Raw genomic sequence first — 15,623 nt, forward strand, 5'->3', positions numbered from 1 at the left:
CACCTAGATACATGAATTTATGAGTGTAACATTAGTTATTTATTTGTGAATATAACAAATAATTGTGTTATAAAACCAAACAATATATCTTCATGCATTTATGTATACCAAAACATATAGGTGAAGCAAAACATTTGTTATTTAAACCAAGAATCAGTTTATTAAGGGAAATTTGAAAATTATACCTTATGTATCTTATTGGATAAGAGGTATTATCTGCATGATACCGTTTATTAGTTTTAATTTGGATTTGCATGTTTTTTTAAAGGAACAAAAAAAAAAAAAAAAACATTATTTGGTTAACCATCATAAGTTTTTTTTATGATATTTTTTAAACGTTATTTAAGTTTGGTTGCCATGGAATTGATCCAGAAGCTGTATTGAAGTAATTACATAGATTATTGCGCACTCTTATCCCTGACCAAAGTTGATCAACATTTTGTGAACGAATTAACAAATGGGGATCTTGAAAAAAAGGAATATCTTGATTTACTGCATCAAGACATTCTTTTGTTCGTGTCACATTATGCAGAATTACTATTGCTTTAATTACTTTAATAACATTTTGTTCATTTAGCTGGATATGTGTGTACAGTATTCACCATTTAGCACACATTATCCCAAAAGCACATTCAACTACCCTTCTGGCCCTCGAGAGTCTGTAATTGAAAATGCGTCGCGTAGGAGTTAATGTACGTCTGGGATATGGTCGCATCATATTGCTTGACAATTTAAATGCCTCATCACCAACAAAATAATAAGGTATGGCGGGTCCCTGAGTACCCTCTAAAATTTGTGGAAAAGGAATATGTAAAGTAGATTGCAACATACGTGCACACATAGTGGATTGTGAGAAAATTTGGGAATCCCCAGCACCACCATAGGCACCAACATCCATTAAAGTAAATCGGTATGTCGCATCGACAACAGCCAGAAGAACGACAGAGAAATAATGTTTATAATTGTAATAAAGCGATCCTGAGTTTGGAGGCTTGCGAACTCGGACATGTTTGCCATCAATTGCTCCAATGCAATTTGGCATTTGGCAGTTATTAGTGAAGCCCTTTGATATTTGAAGCCACATTTCTACTGTTGGTTCAGACATCATTGTATTGTGCAGGTTATCCCAAATTGCTGCACAGGTTGTTGACACAATCGAACATATAGTGGACTTTCCAAGTAAAAATTCAAGATGCAAAGCAGCATATGAAAGTCCAGTAGAGAGATATCTGTATATAGAGAATATGGATTAATTCATTCTGATATATTTCATCAATTTAAATTTGGCATCATTTGTATCGTGATGTTAATTTATAAATGATTTGCTAAAAAAAAAAAAATACCGTAATGTAAGCAATAGCCGTTCCTCTGGGCATATACTTTTTCGAAAACGGGTGTTCTGTCTGGTTATATCAGGACGAATTTCTGTGAGGATGAAGTCAAATGTAGTCAAATCCATGCGACAGTAGGCATAAAACTTGTCACTGTGTTCGCGTAATTTTTCATAAAGATGGGTAAAATTACCTCTTGTTGCACAGCGACGGACAATTGGATGGAGCCAATATCTTCGCATAGATGTAAGGGATGGTTCATGATAGTATGTTCCAAAACGGCGTGAAAGTACCCAATGAAGCAATATTCTTTCTGTTGTATTGAATGTCAAATGATTTGACATTGTTCCTTTTTTAGATGTCAATAGGATATTGCTTCAATGCAGAACGAAATCCAGAGTCTTGCGATGAATACAAAGCACACATGAGACCCAAAGCCACGTGGGGGGCTGGAACATTTAAATAGGCAAATTCCATGTGTCGATCATTTAAATTAAGTGATGAACTCTTGCAGATAACTCGCATCACAATCGCAACACACACGCGTCGCACACGCGAGCAAAAAGCATCGCACTTGCGTTGCACTCGCACCTAACGTGAACTAAAATCAGCTGAGTATTTTTCAGCCCAGTCGGACCGATTTTACTCGCATAGATGTGTTTCCACCCTTAATGTGTGTATTGGTTTCAACAGTTTTACAAAGAAGAATTCCTAAACACTTATTTTAGGACTCACCTTATGAGAATGATCCAGTAAGCCACAGGTGAGGGTAAACTCACAGTTCAAGACCTAGTGATGGCACAGCAGCAAGGGTTTGGACAATGGGCTATTCTGGACAGTAAGCCAACAAATGGAGCAGGATGTACAAGATAGAGTCAGGAGTGTAGACAAGCACAGGAGAGCAGATAAAAGGTTAAACCAGGGACCACACCAACATTGTGTTGCTTCATATAGTCTCTCATACCAATTTTTCAACTCGTACCATGTATCAACAATTTGTTACTCTCTACCACAGACCCTGCACTTAAGGGCACTGCTTCTACAATCTAAATCCAACTTCTCAACGATTTTGTCCACATATTTATTTGGTCCAAAGTTACTGTCATATAGGTAGTCTTAAGGGTGCTTTACACGCTGTGACATCGCTACCGATATATCGTCGGGGTCACGTCGTTAGTGACACACATCCGGCGCCAGTAGCGACATCGCAGAGTGTGACACCAACGAGCGACGATCAACGATCGCAAAATCGTTCAAAAACGGTGATCATTGACACGTTGCTCCTTTTCTTAATATCGCTGCTGCCACAGGTATGATGTTCGTCATTCCTGCGGCATCACACATTGCTATGTGTGACACCGCAGGAACGACGAACATCTCCTTACCTGTGTCCACCGGCAATGAGGAAGGAAGGAGGAAGGAGGTGGGCGGCATGTTACGTCCCACTCATATCCGCCCCTCCGCTTCTATTGGCCGGCCGCTTAGTGACGCCGCAGTGACGTCGCTATGACGCCAAACGCACCTCCCCCTTGAGGGAGGGATTGTTCGGCGATCACAGCGATGTTGCTGACAAGGTATGTGCGTGTGACGCTGCCATAGCGATAATGTTTGCTATGGCAGCGAGCACCAAATGTCGCACGAACGACGGGGGCGGGTGCTATCGCACTTGACATTGCTAGCAATCGCTAGCGATGTCGCAGCGTGTAAAGCACCCTTTAGTACAAAGAAAAAGACAATCAAGCGCATTCAATAAATTCTCAAACCAACAATTGGGCAGTCTTCCCTCCTTGTCCAACAGTCTCAAATGCTTCTTTTTTGACACTATGTTCTCCACCCATGACCCCTTTAAATTAGCTGTGCAAAGCATTATTGACCTACCATAGGATTGTTGCAGCAAATATACATACCCTGATCTAGTTACAACTAGTGATGAGCGAACCCGTGGATAACCAAACCAGGAACCAGCACGGGAAAAAAAATCAGGATCAGAAACTTGACTCTGAACTTAACCCCAAACAACGAACCCCATAAAAGTCAATAGGGATGTGATATTCGGGGCTGTAAAATGGCCGTGATAAGCGCTAGGAGGCTGCAAATGGAAGTTGAATGGTAGTAAGAGCAGGACAGTTATACATACCGTGTTTTCCGGATGATCATGCTGCAGTCAGAATCTCCCAAACAGACCCGCTAATAAAAGTCCATGAATATCGCTGCTTCCACCGCTCACCCTTTGTGCCAGCGCCTGTGATTGGTTGCAGACTGCTGTACACGCCCCCCCCACCCTGTGTCCGCGTCTGTTAATAATTCCAGTCAGTTTCCTGTATAGTAGTGTAAAAAGAAATAAATAATAATAAAAAAAAAAAAATAAGTAGGCTCCTGCAATATTTTGATAGCCAGCCTGGGTAAAACTACAGCTGCAGGCTCTAGCCCTAAATTGTGAGCTTTACAGTGGTGGAATATCAAAATAGAGAGGGGAAAATAGATGTAGAGTCCCCCCATTTTTAATATTCAGCCACTTAAAAGCAGACAGGTGGGAGCTGGTAATATCAGGATAGGAGGCAACATGGATAATGGCCCCTCCATCCTAAAATTACACATTAGATGCCATAATTCCGTGCTTTACCCTGCTCATCACGATTGCTCTGGTGCAGTGGCAATAGGAGTAATATAAGGGGTAAATGACAGCTACCATCAAGCTCTAGATTAGTAATGAAAGGCAACTATGAGACTCCCCCCAATTACTAACCCTGTAAGTGAAAAGATAAAAAAAACAAACACAGGACATTTTCTAGAGCCTTTGCTCTAACAGTAATGTAGGAACTATCTATATATCCAGTGTCAAATGACGAACCTGAGTGGAAGTTGTTTATTTGAATGATAAGTTAAGGGTTTTATTGGTAACATTTTGGGGTACAGGAGATTTTTTTATTAGTTTCAATATAAGGTTGAGATCACATTCTTGTGTTGTACGTTGAGCACATATGTTGGGGTTTCTGTGTAAATAAACCAAATATATGATTCAGACTAAACCCCCAAAGGAACCACTACCTATTATGACCGTTTGGTCACCGTTTTGCATCTGTTCTGATGCTATCCATATTTTTTAGGTGTTTACAGTACTGTGGAACTTCAGGAACTTTAAAGGCTCCCTTAAAGGCTCATTTAAGGTTTTCGGGCCTCACAGCTGCTGGAAGACCTGGTTACTGTGAGCTTGGATAAGCTTGTAGGTTACCAAAGCACACAGCCACCAAGTCTTGCAGCAGCTGTCAACATGGTAACTTTAAGGGAGCTTTTAATGGAGTCTTTAAGCTTCCTCGAGTTCCCTGCTGTTGAGACACCTGGAGACTGTGAACTACTCCTCAGCAGTTCAGCAAAACGGCAGCGAGTTCAACTGAGTTCACTGAGGGAACGCAGGGGAGCCCCAAAGTCTGAACTACAGTGACCTGACTGCCAGATTGCCAGACTGCTGGGCCGCAGTGTCCCACAATCCGGCAATCCGGTAGCAGGTTTACTGGTGGTCACAATTGGTAGCGTGGGAACCTAGCTGTGAACTCCGGTGACTGTGACCCGCAGTCTGTCCCAGTAGCTGCAGTAGTTGTTGCGTTTTCCATCACTGCAGCTTCTAGATGTAGCAGAGGGATCGTCAAAGGACATTGTGTGGATTACGTTGGACCTGCTGGGGTGTTTTGGTTGGTAAATAAATTAGTGAAAGAGGGTCTGGATTTTTATTATTATTTAAAATAAAGGGTTTTTGTGTTTGTGTTTTTTTTCTTTATATTAAAAGGGTTAGTAATGGGGGATCTCATAGACACCTCTCAATTACCAACCCAGGGATTGATGGCAGCTGTGATTTCTGACAAATCACAGCTGACATTAAACCCATATATTACCCCAATTGCAACCACACCACAGCAATTGGATGACCTGGGTAAAGCTCCACAATTGGTGCATCGCATTGTGACGACGTGGGCCCCGAGCGTATGGGGGACCATGTGTCAGGTAGCAGGATTGAGTCACACAGGAGCACTTATCACTTCAAATGTCCATGCGGTTTATTTAAGCCTGTCATAAGCCGCTATTACAGTTCCTTTAAACATATTTCAGCAACATGCCACTATCCCCAGTCAGTTCCAACAGGGAGTAGATCCACAAGGCTTCATAAACACACAGGGTCTCTGTGCAGGCATCACATACCTTTACTCACTGACCCGGTCCGGTTCACTCCATGGAATCTAAATCTATTCCACCCAGGAGATTTAGCAGTCTCCCCATACACTGACTCCGGTCAGTGTTGCACTGTTCTCAGAGGCTTCTTACACACAGCCTCCCACACTCCCCACATGGACTCACCATGTGCTCCAGCAGGGCCGTTTCCTTAAAATAAAAAAAAGTAAAAAAACCCAAAAGTTTCAAAAATTAAAACAAATAAAAAACCTAAAAGTTCAAATCACCCCTATTCGGTTAAGAAAATAAAAAATATACACATATTTGGTTTTGCCACATTTAGAAATGCCCGATCTATCAAAATATAAAATCAATTAATCTGATCGGTAAACGGCATAGCGGCAAAAAATTTAAAAACGTCAAAACTACGTTTTTTAGTTGTCGCAAATTTTGCGCAAAATGTACTAACAGGTGTCTGCGCAAACATGGTACCATTAAAATCATCAGCTCGAGGTGCAAAAAATAAGCCTTCACTGAGCCCCATATCACGAAAAATGAGAACACTGCAGGTCACGGAATATAACACAAAAAAAACTGCGCCACTTTTTTGTACAAACTTTTGAATTTTTTTTAACCCCTTAGATAAAAGTAAACCTATACATGTTTGTTGTCTACGAACCTGAGGTATCACACCAACACATCAGTTTAACCATATAGTGAACACAGTGAATGAAATATCCAAAGAACAATCATACAATTGCACTTTTTTTGAAATTTTTCCACACTTGGAATTTTTTGGCCATTTTCCAATACACTATATGGTAAAACATATGGTTTAAATTAAAAGTACAACTCATCCCACAAAAAAGCAAGCCCTTATATGGCAAGAATGACATAAAAATAAAAAACTTACAGCTCTTGGAAGAAGGGGAGCAAAAACAAAACAGAAAATCGCCTGGGGGTGAAGGAGTTAATATTCGTGTGAGTAACGAGTAGTGCCAAATATATTACTCATCACTAATAATTATCCAACAGATATGGTATTATTCGGATTATACTATGTACGTTAGTTTTCCACAGAAGGTTTATTTCCAACTTCATAGATGAGTATTGTTGGATAGTGTTATAATTTAACCCCTTAAGGATTGGGTAATTTATCATTTTTGTGCTTTCATTTTTCCCCACCTTCTTCCAATAGCCATAATTTTTTGTTTTTCCATTCACTAAGTTGTATGAGAACTTGTTTTTTGTACGATGAGTTGCAGATTTGAATAACATTCATTTTACCATATGAAGTACTGAAAAAAAAAGAGAAATAAAATCCTACTGCTGTGAAATTGCAAAAAAAAATCTATTTTGCTATTGCTTTTTCAGATTTTGTTTTATGGCATTGATTTCTCTGTAAAATTTACCTAGGAGCCTGATTTGCCAGGCCAATATACAGCAATACCAAAATGGCATAGGTTTATTTTTTACTTAAGTTGTGACAAAATATTCATAAATTTGTTAAAAAAATAAATTTTGTATGTGTTGTCATTTTCCCAGACTGTGCAGGCAATTTAAATGGCTAAAGGGCCCATTACACGCAACAATTTATCTGACGATCGCATGTGCGACGTGACACGCCCAGATCGTATTTATGATTTGCCGGTATCGCTTATAGGTCATTTATTTGCTGTCACACGTAACGATCTCAAAATGGACGCATCAGCGATCATCGATATATTTTTGGACCCAGGCGGTCGTTTGAATGTTGTTCGATGTTGGCAGGGTGTCAAACGGAGCAATATGTTGGCTGCTTCCCCAAAGCGAACAATTTTTTAAAAATGAACGACGTGTCAACGAGCCACGATTTTCATCCTATTTGTGATCGTTCAGAGTCGCTCGTAGGTGTCACACACAACAACGTCGCAAACTATCTCCCGATAAATTGTAGCATGTAACGGGCCCTTAACAACAGTGATCAGAGCTCAGCTCTGGTTGCCACTGTTAGACATTGAAGTCGAGAAGAGCTGTGGAAAGTTGTAATGGATGCACCAATCCTGGGGGCTGCAGGCTGCTATTTTTAGGCTGGGGGGCCCAATAACTGTCGCGGGCGGCGGGGCGCTGCGCTCGCTAACGTTCGGTTCCGGCGCTGCTGCTGCTGCTCGGTGGCTCGAGCGGTGGGCCGGATCCGGGGACTCGAGCGGCGCTCCTCGCCCGTGAGTGAAAGGGGGTGGTTTGTTTGGGGATTTAGTCCGTGACTACACCCACGGGTTGTGTTGAAGATGGGCACCACCGCTGCTGGTGACGGGGATCCCGGGAGCGATGGTAGGGAGCAGCTGGGATGTTGTTTTTCCCCCTCCGAGGGTAGGGGTTGGTGGTCCCGGGGCCCGGTGGTGTGACGGGGAGGCAGGGTCGGTGAGGTGCAGGGTTGCAGGGGCAGCGCGGCGCGGTGCCGGATGGCATGGGTGTACTCACTCAGCAATTGATGCACAAAGTCTCCGGTAAACCAAATGGCTGGATGGACGGGTCCCGCAGCCGGCTGCAGTGTCTCTCTCCCTGGACAGGTGATGGCGGCTGTCTTTCCCTGCACCTTTGTGTACTGTCTTGACTACGATAGGTCCCCAACGGTAGTCCGCTCCCCGGTGTATGGATACCGGAGGAGCCCGTTTTGCCCACAGGCGCTAAACGCGTCTCTAGCCGTTGGCGGTGGCTGTATACCCTCACGGTGCGGACAGTTGCCTTCTAACGGGTCTTTGGTTGTTAGGAAACCCTTGAGGTTCCTGTCACACTCGGATTTGACTGTTGACGGCGGCTCCAAGCCTAGTCGGGGTCCGATGGCCCGGCCTGTGTGTGCTAGCTTCACTTTGCTCCCCGGTCGGTACCGGTGGGCCACCGCCCGACCCCGGTCCTACGGTTCCGCGTTGATCCACCACTCCTGCAGACAGTCACCACCGTTATAAGCACGACATATAAAACATAAGCATTCTTTTCAGGTCACCTTAACGTTGCACAAATAAACATTTTTAATCACAGACGGAAGGACGGATGGATGTGTTCCGCTCTCCCACCCAAGCAACCTAGCCCTGATGCTGCCCCTAAGAAGTGGGCAGCACCCTTTGACCCCAGTCCAGGTTCAGGCTGCCCAAGCGGGAACGGGTACGGTTACTCGCACCCGACTGTCACTTCAGGGGGCCCCACGTCCAGGGGGACCCCTGACCCCCGGAGGATGGCCACCGGTCCAGGTGGTGGCCGGGCCCCAGCCTACTCTGCTGTGGGCCCTTCCTCCAATCTGCCTCTCCGGAGGCGGCAACGGTATCCATCCCACAACATTATTTACAGGCCCACTAGTTCGTGGGTGGCCTGCCAGTTCTCGGCCATGTTCATGAGCAGTTTCTCATGTGGGTGGTAAACACAGAGAGTCCCTCCGGGGACAACTTGCCGGCAATGGCCGGGATAATCACTGGTTGCTGATCAGGTGAAACTTCGATTATTAGTGCTGATTTAACGGTAAACACGGTGCTGGGGGTCCCAACGGGGACAACAACTTCTCTTTTCCTCATCTTTAAACAGCAATCCCGCGGCACAGCTGCCGTTGCTGCTGCTCCCGGTGTGGAGCACCTTCTGCTTGCTCCGGTTCAGGCGGTGTGGGGGATGGGCCCAGACAGAGTCCCTCCGTGCCGGCTACGACCGGTACCTTTGATAATGAGGGACCCCGCTGTGACGTGGCCTGCCCTGCCTCCTGGCAGCTGCATCCCCGCCATGCCTCAGCCGAGGCCCGGGGTCTGGGAGCGGTTGACGGGACTTGCGGTGCTGGCCTCTGGTTGAGGATCGCCTCCGCTGCGGCTGGGCGGACTGCCGGGGTCGTCGTCATCTCCGTCGCAGTCGGGATGGAAGCCGGGACGGGTGCCAGAGCGGTGACAAAGGTAAGGCCCAGGGGTCGCAGGTGCGGGCCCTCTCCCTCAGACGCTGCGGGCTCCACTACCAGTGACAGGGGTAACGGGTCGGTCGGGGCGTTGGCCGCGGGCATGGGCAGTGAGGGAGGTAGCGTGGTGGACGGCAGCAGGCCGGGCCCCTCAGCCGTATCGACCGATCCCTCGGGGACATAGGGGCGTGGGTCGCTTTCCCGCTTCTCTCAGACCACCTCCACTTCGGATACCCAAACGGTTGCGGCCTTCATCTCTGACGTCACTTCGCCAGCATGAAGTGGACTTGGGCCTGGAGCTCCTGGCACATCTTGCGGCTGGATCCAGGAACGTGTTTCAGCAGAGTCCTGGCGTCCCTGGCTGCAGCGCTAGTTACATGCCGCCGCGGCTGCGACCGCCGCTTCTCCGACGGCTCCGTCGGGCGCAGACATCTTTTTCCCGTCCCCCCTTGGTTCTCTTTAGCACTTCCGCTTTGGGGGCGGGGCTTCGCTTTTCGCGCCTTCCCTGCTCGGGGAAGACGCTCGAGCGGGAAATCTTCGCGCCAAAGATGGCGGAACTTCAAATTTTTCGGCCGGACGCCGCCGGCGGGGACTGCAAGGCGCACTTCTACCGGTAGGTAGATTGGTTCTATCCTGTTCGTGACGCCAAGTTGTCGCGGGTGGCGGGGCGCTGCGCTCGCTAACGCTCGGGTCCGGCGCTGCTGCTGCTCGGTGGCTCGAGCAGTGGGCCGGATCCGGGGACTCGAGTGGTGCTCCTCGCCCGTGAGTGAAAGGGGGGGGTTTGTTTGGGGATTTGGTCTGTGACGCCACCCACGGGTTGTGGTGAAGATGGGCACCACCGCTGCTGGTGATGGGGATCCTGGGAGCGATGGTAGGGAGCAGCTGGGATGTTGTTTTCCCCCCTCCGTGGGTAGGGGTTGGTGGTCCCGGGGCCCGGTGGTGTGACGGGGAGGCAGGGTCGGTGAGGTGCAGGGTTGCAGGGGCAGCGCGGCGCAGTGCCGGATGGCACGGGTGTACTCACTCAGCAATTGATGCACAAAGTCTCCGGTAAACCAAATGGCTGGATGGACGGGTCCCGCAGCCGGCTGCAGTGTCTCTCTCCCTGGACAGGTGATGGCGGCTGTCTTTCCCTGCACCTTTGTGTACTGTCTTGACTACGATGGGTCCCCAACGGTAGTCCGCTCCCCGGTGTATGGATGCCGCTGGAGCCCGTTTTGCCCGCAGGCGCTGGCCCTTGGGTCTCTAGCCGTTGGCGGTGGCTGTATACCCTCACGGTGCGGACAGTTGCCTTCTAACGGGTCTTTGGTTGTTAGGAAACCCCTGGGGTTCCTGTCACACTCGGATTTGACTGTTGACGGCGGCTCCAAGCCTAGTAGGGGTCCGATGGCCCTGCCTGTGTGTGCTAGCTTCACTTCGCTCCCCGTTCGTTACCGGAGGGCCACCGCCCGACCCCGGTCCTATGGTTCCGCGTTGATCCACCACTCCTGCAGCCGACCACCACCGTCTGCCAACTTTGTTGTCAGTGCCTGGGCCACAAACCCAGACACTCTCCACTTCACTCCTCTCACTTCAACCTTCTGGACTCAACTCCAAACTCTATCTGGCTGCTTTTCCCGCCTCCAGGCCTGTGAACTCCTCGGTGGGTGGGGCCATCTGCCTACCTCCGCCCCACCTGGTGTGGACATCAGACCCTGGAGGGAGGCAACAAGGGTTTTGTGTTTGGCTAATGTTACTGTCTAGTGGGGGTGGGGGTGTGTGTGTGTTACCTGTGACGACCTGGCTAGTCCAGGGCGCCACATAAGCATGTGAATACCATTCCCCAGCTGTTGGCTTTATCATGGCTGGGTATCAAAATTGGGGCAGACCGCACACTGTTTTTTAAAATGATTTAGATTACAAAAAACCCCCGCATGCAGTTCCTTTTATTTTAATACAAAGCCAAGATAAGCACATGGCAGGGGCTGCAGCTTTTATCCGTATGTTTTATCTGTGCTGGGTATCATAATATGTGGGGACCCTACACCAATTTTTTAATTTATTTATTTTTACACCACAATAGTGACCTGCAGGCAGGGTGTGTGATTGCAAGAAGTCACATGCTATCACACAGGCTGGGGGCATGTTTGACTGCAACTAATCACAGATGCCAGGACTTGCGGTAGGTGGGGGAAGCAGGGAATATGGATGGGCAATAATGAGCGGTCCCGGAATAAGAATGATTGGCCACAGGAGCAGTTACAGTTGCGCCGAAGACTCGGCAAGTATAGCGCGCTTGCTCCAATCCCCCTATCCCTTCTACTGGGACAGTTCTGATTTTTTTAAGTCCCGTTAGTACCACCGATCGCGATATCTGCGAGTTCGCCCATCACTAGTCCTGAGCAATTCACACACAAGCACTCACATACATGTACATGACATTGCTTTAATGGGCTAATGTTTATTAAAGTCTGCAGCAATTTTTGAGAGATTAATACTTTACTTTTTTTGTTTATAGCTCATTGCTTAGTACACCGACCACCACTGTTTGAACATGTGCAGTGCTTACAAGCTCTCTTGTATTGCACTTGCATGCATTACTTTGGAGCAGACCAGGATCACTGAGGCGCATTGCTAGGTTCCCATTTTATCCAGTTACAGTGCAGTGCTTATAAGCAAGAATGCAGCAGTGGTCAGTCTTCCCAGCAACGAGCTGGAAACCAAAGAAAGAAAAATTGTTAATATCTCAAAAATAAAGGCAAATTTTAATAAAACAGGAAACTGCAGAAAGACTTGCTTTTACAAGCACTATCAAAAAATACCCAACTAGAAATAGTGTCTTTAATTATTTTTTCTATAAGACTAATGAAACAGAGAAGTCTAAATATAATAATATGATACAAAACAGAATTCATTTGTGTCTGATGTCATGGTAAACAGGTAACACTGATGGGTGGGGACGTTTCAAATTTCTATTCAAGCCCCTAAAATTCCTATTGGTTCATAGTTCGCAAGGAACTTTTCTTTTCTCTGACCCTATTTAAAGGCCTGCATGTCCATTAATAAAGGAGAAGTCCTGAATACACCATACAAGGCTGTGCTGTATTGATTTCCCAAGCGCGCTTAAAACAAATCTTATTAATATGGAGTTCAAAAGGCATAGAAGGAGTATATTTTGCTCACACTAATATACATACTACAATCATAGGGGACATTGATACATAATGCCAAGAAGTGTACAAAATATTAAAATATCCCTACACCCTGTTAATGTTTCTACTCAATTATATTTATTTTCTTTAACGTTTGAAACAGAATTAGAGATTTAAGAAGTAAAGCCAGAGCATGTAATCTGTGCATGCTAAGTGCAACCGTGACAGAACTGAAACCAAAGAGAAGAGAAAGTGTTTCTAATTTGTGATTAGAGGAGTTTACATGATGCTCCAGACCTTTCATGCGCCTATGAGGGATGAAGCCAAACATTTCATGAGAGGTTAGTCAGCTTCATTTATCATCATCCTGAAGGGAAGTACATAGCGGAATTTTCTAACTGCCAGCATCTAGATATTGACTTTGTAGTGAGAATAACTGCTGTTTAATGACTTTGCCATGAAAGCATAGTTAATCATCGAGACTTTTTGTAATCCTCAAAGGAGGGATGAAATATTTTGTGTCCAAATTTAAGGTGAAAAATGAATTGAATATTTGTTTACAGTTTATAGAACTGGACAATAATCCAGTGTGCCACAGCATAAAAAAGTGCTGAGCGACCTATGCTGCCATCTAATCACCAAGTGGCTCCAAGTCCTCACAGGTCAGCCGCACTGGGAAATCTCACCTGTCCTAGGTATTACACACTTCATTCCCATGAATTATTATCCTGTGAATGATTACTTGTATATTGTGAGGATTTATAAACATTTCTACCATTTAGAGATCACTACTACTATTATAAAATGTAAGCTATTTAAAGGTTCTACAGACTTTTAAGGTGAAAATAGAGACTTTTTGGCCTAAAGCCATGACCCATATCTTCCCACATCAATAGGTATTTGCAACAGCAAATTAGGTTTTCAACCTCATATAATTAATTAGCGGGACACAGACATGTCACAATTAAGCTCCATTTACAGTGTGAAAAAATCAAAACTGTATATTAAATGACCCAACAACCTTTGTTGACCCAACTAGCCCTCTGCGCCATGGGTCGTCTCAGTTGTAACTACATCACTGCTGAAATCATAGCTTTCAATCAGATATTATAAAGGCTGCTTTACACCTTTCAATTCTGCATACGATATCGTATGCGATGTGACACGCCCCCATCGTATGTGCGACACGTTCAATTTGTTGACCGTGTCGTACAAACGATTAACCCCCCCATCACACGTATTTACTCTTCCAAACGACCTCGATGTGGTCTCGAACATCCACTTCCTGGAGTGGGAGGGACGTTCGGCGTCACAGCAACGTCACGTGGCAGCCGGCCAATAGATGCGGAGGGGCGGAGATGAGTGGGACGTAAACATCCCGCCCACCTCCTTCCTTCCGCATTGCCGGCGGGAGCAGCGGGACGCAGGTAAGATCTGTTCATCGTTCCCGGGGTGTCACACACTGCAATGTGTGGTACCTCGGGAACATTGAACAACCCGACGTGCAATTTTATGGAAATGAACAACGTGTATGCGATGAACGGTTTTACGTTCAATCACAATCGCACATAGCTGTCACACGCTACAACAACACAAACGATGCCGGATGTGCGCCACTTACGACATGACCCCGCCGACACATCGTTAGATTTGTTGTAGCGTGTAAAGCCCACTTAAGAGTTCATAAAAGTGTGACAACTCATAGAAACAATATATACAATGGTAAAAATTACTTTTCACATCTTTTCCATTTTTTCAGATATCGGGTAGTGAATGATCCTTTACTATAGAGTATAACATATTGTAACACTGGTACAATTGGTACAACAATGCTCATATTTAACTTATGTAAGTTTTAGGACATAAGTCAGTATTTATTCCAAATATTTTTACTTTAAACCATTTAATTGATATCATGTAACAATTTCTCCAAAATTAATTAAAAAAAATCAGCTCAGACTGGAAGAACTTTCTATATTTTTGTGGATTTTTATAACCTGGTTGTTCTCTGAAGTAGTGCCGTATACAAAGTGTTTAGTAGGGGAGATATCACGTAATATTTTCACATGTACAAAATTATTACTAAATAGAAGGAATGATAATAACAAAAAAATACCTTGACTAATATGAGCAATGCTGTTGCCCTGACCTCTGTTCATATACAAAGGGCCAATGAAATTACATTGAGAATGGAGATGCTGCCTGGAGATCCCCATGGAACAACTTCAATCCTTGACAACACCTTCAGAACTTCCATGCAGCAAACATATTTGTGATTTTTTTTTTTAAAGCCTTGATTCTATAGATATTAATCATCTTCCAAAATTTACAAAGTTATACCTTATAATATCAATTATTAGCTATGCAATTAGTACAACATTCGTCACAGAAATTAATAAACTACTTCAATTCCGAATTTGCTGAACTCAATGCTAGTAAGCCACTTGGAAGAATTGGGTAAAGTAAAGTGGCAATCTACTAATGATACATAATGACTTAGAACCCAGAAGTTTTAGTTTGGGCTGTCCTCTTACAGTTTTGGAAACATCTGGAATTTACTGGATTTTCTAGATTTTGTATGTTAGATAACTCCATCAATAATACAGAATCATGTCCACAATCTAACACCTGAACACATAGACAATGTTCACATACAGTAAATTTTGCAACAGTTAGAGAAATATAAAAACAGTATTAATAACCTGTACTCCTCGAATGATTCCTGCATCTCGTCCTCCCCAAAAGAGTTCCACTCAAGGTCATTGTTCTGGTTCTGCTCGCGCTCCAGTAGCTCGGAGGTAGGCCTCATCTTCTCTTCGGCCAGGAAGTCAGGTAGACCTTTCTGCATCTGATCTGGGGAACAAGAGGTTTGCTCTGTATAATCTGTAATGCATCTAAAGGGTTTGAGCTCTTTGATGTGATGCGAGCTCTAAAGATAGTACGTGGTACTGATTGCTTTGTGTTCAGCTGCTCAAGCTGTATATAAAAAAAACCTTTTATGAAATCATTGTGACACCAGGGTAAATTAATGTCAGATTGAATATGAATAGCCAAGCGAGAGATGTGATTAAACAAAGTGAAGTGCTTGATCTG

The 15,623-nt window shown here is 45.0% G+C and overlaps 1 protein-coding gene across 9 annotated transcripts in view; it reads right to left on the reverse strand.

The window, feature by feature from the left end:
* TJP1 (tight junction protein 1) overlaps positions 1-15,383 on the reverse strand; it is a 739,774-nt gene extending 724,391 nt beyond the window's left edge. For all 9 annotated transcript variants that reach the window (XM_075345691.1, XM_075345702.1, XM_075345705.1 and 6 more), the window contains exon 1: positions 15,233-15,383. In XM_075345691.1, the coding sequence (XP_075201806.1) occupies positions 15,233-15,378 (146 nt within the window). In that variant the 5' untranslated portion in view covers positions 15,379-15,383. The remainder of the gene's footprint in view (positions 1-15,232) is intronic.
* Between the last annotated feature and the right edge of the window lie 240 nt (positions 15,384-15,623).

This window comes from Anomaloglossus baeobatrachus, chromosome 4 (genome assembly GCF_048569485.1).
Source record: "Anomaloglossus baeobatrachus isolate aAnoBae1 chromosome 4, aAnoBae1.hap1, whole genome shotgun sequence".
Lineage (NCBI taxonomy): Eukaryota > Metazoa > Chordata > Amphibia > Anura > Aromobatidae > Anomaloglossus > Anomaloglossus baeobatrachus.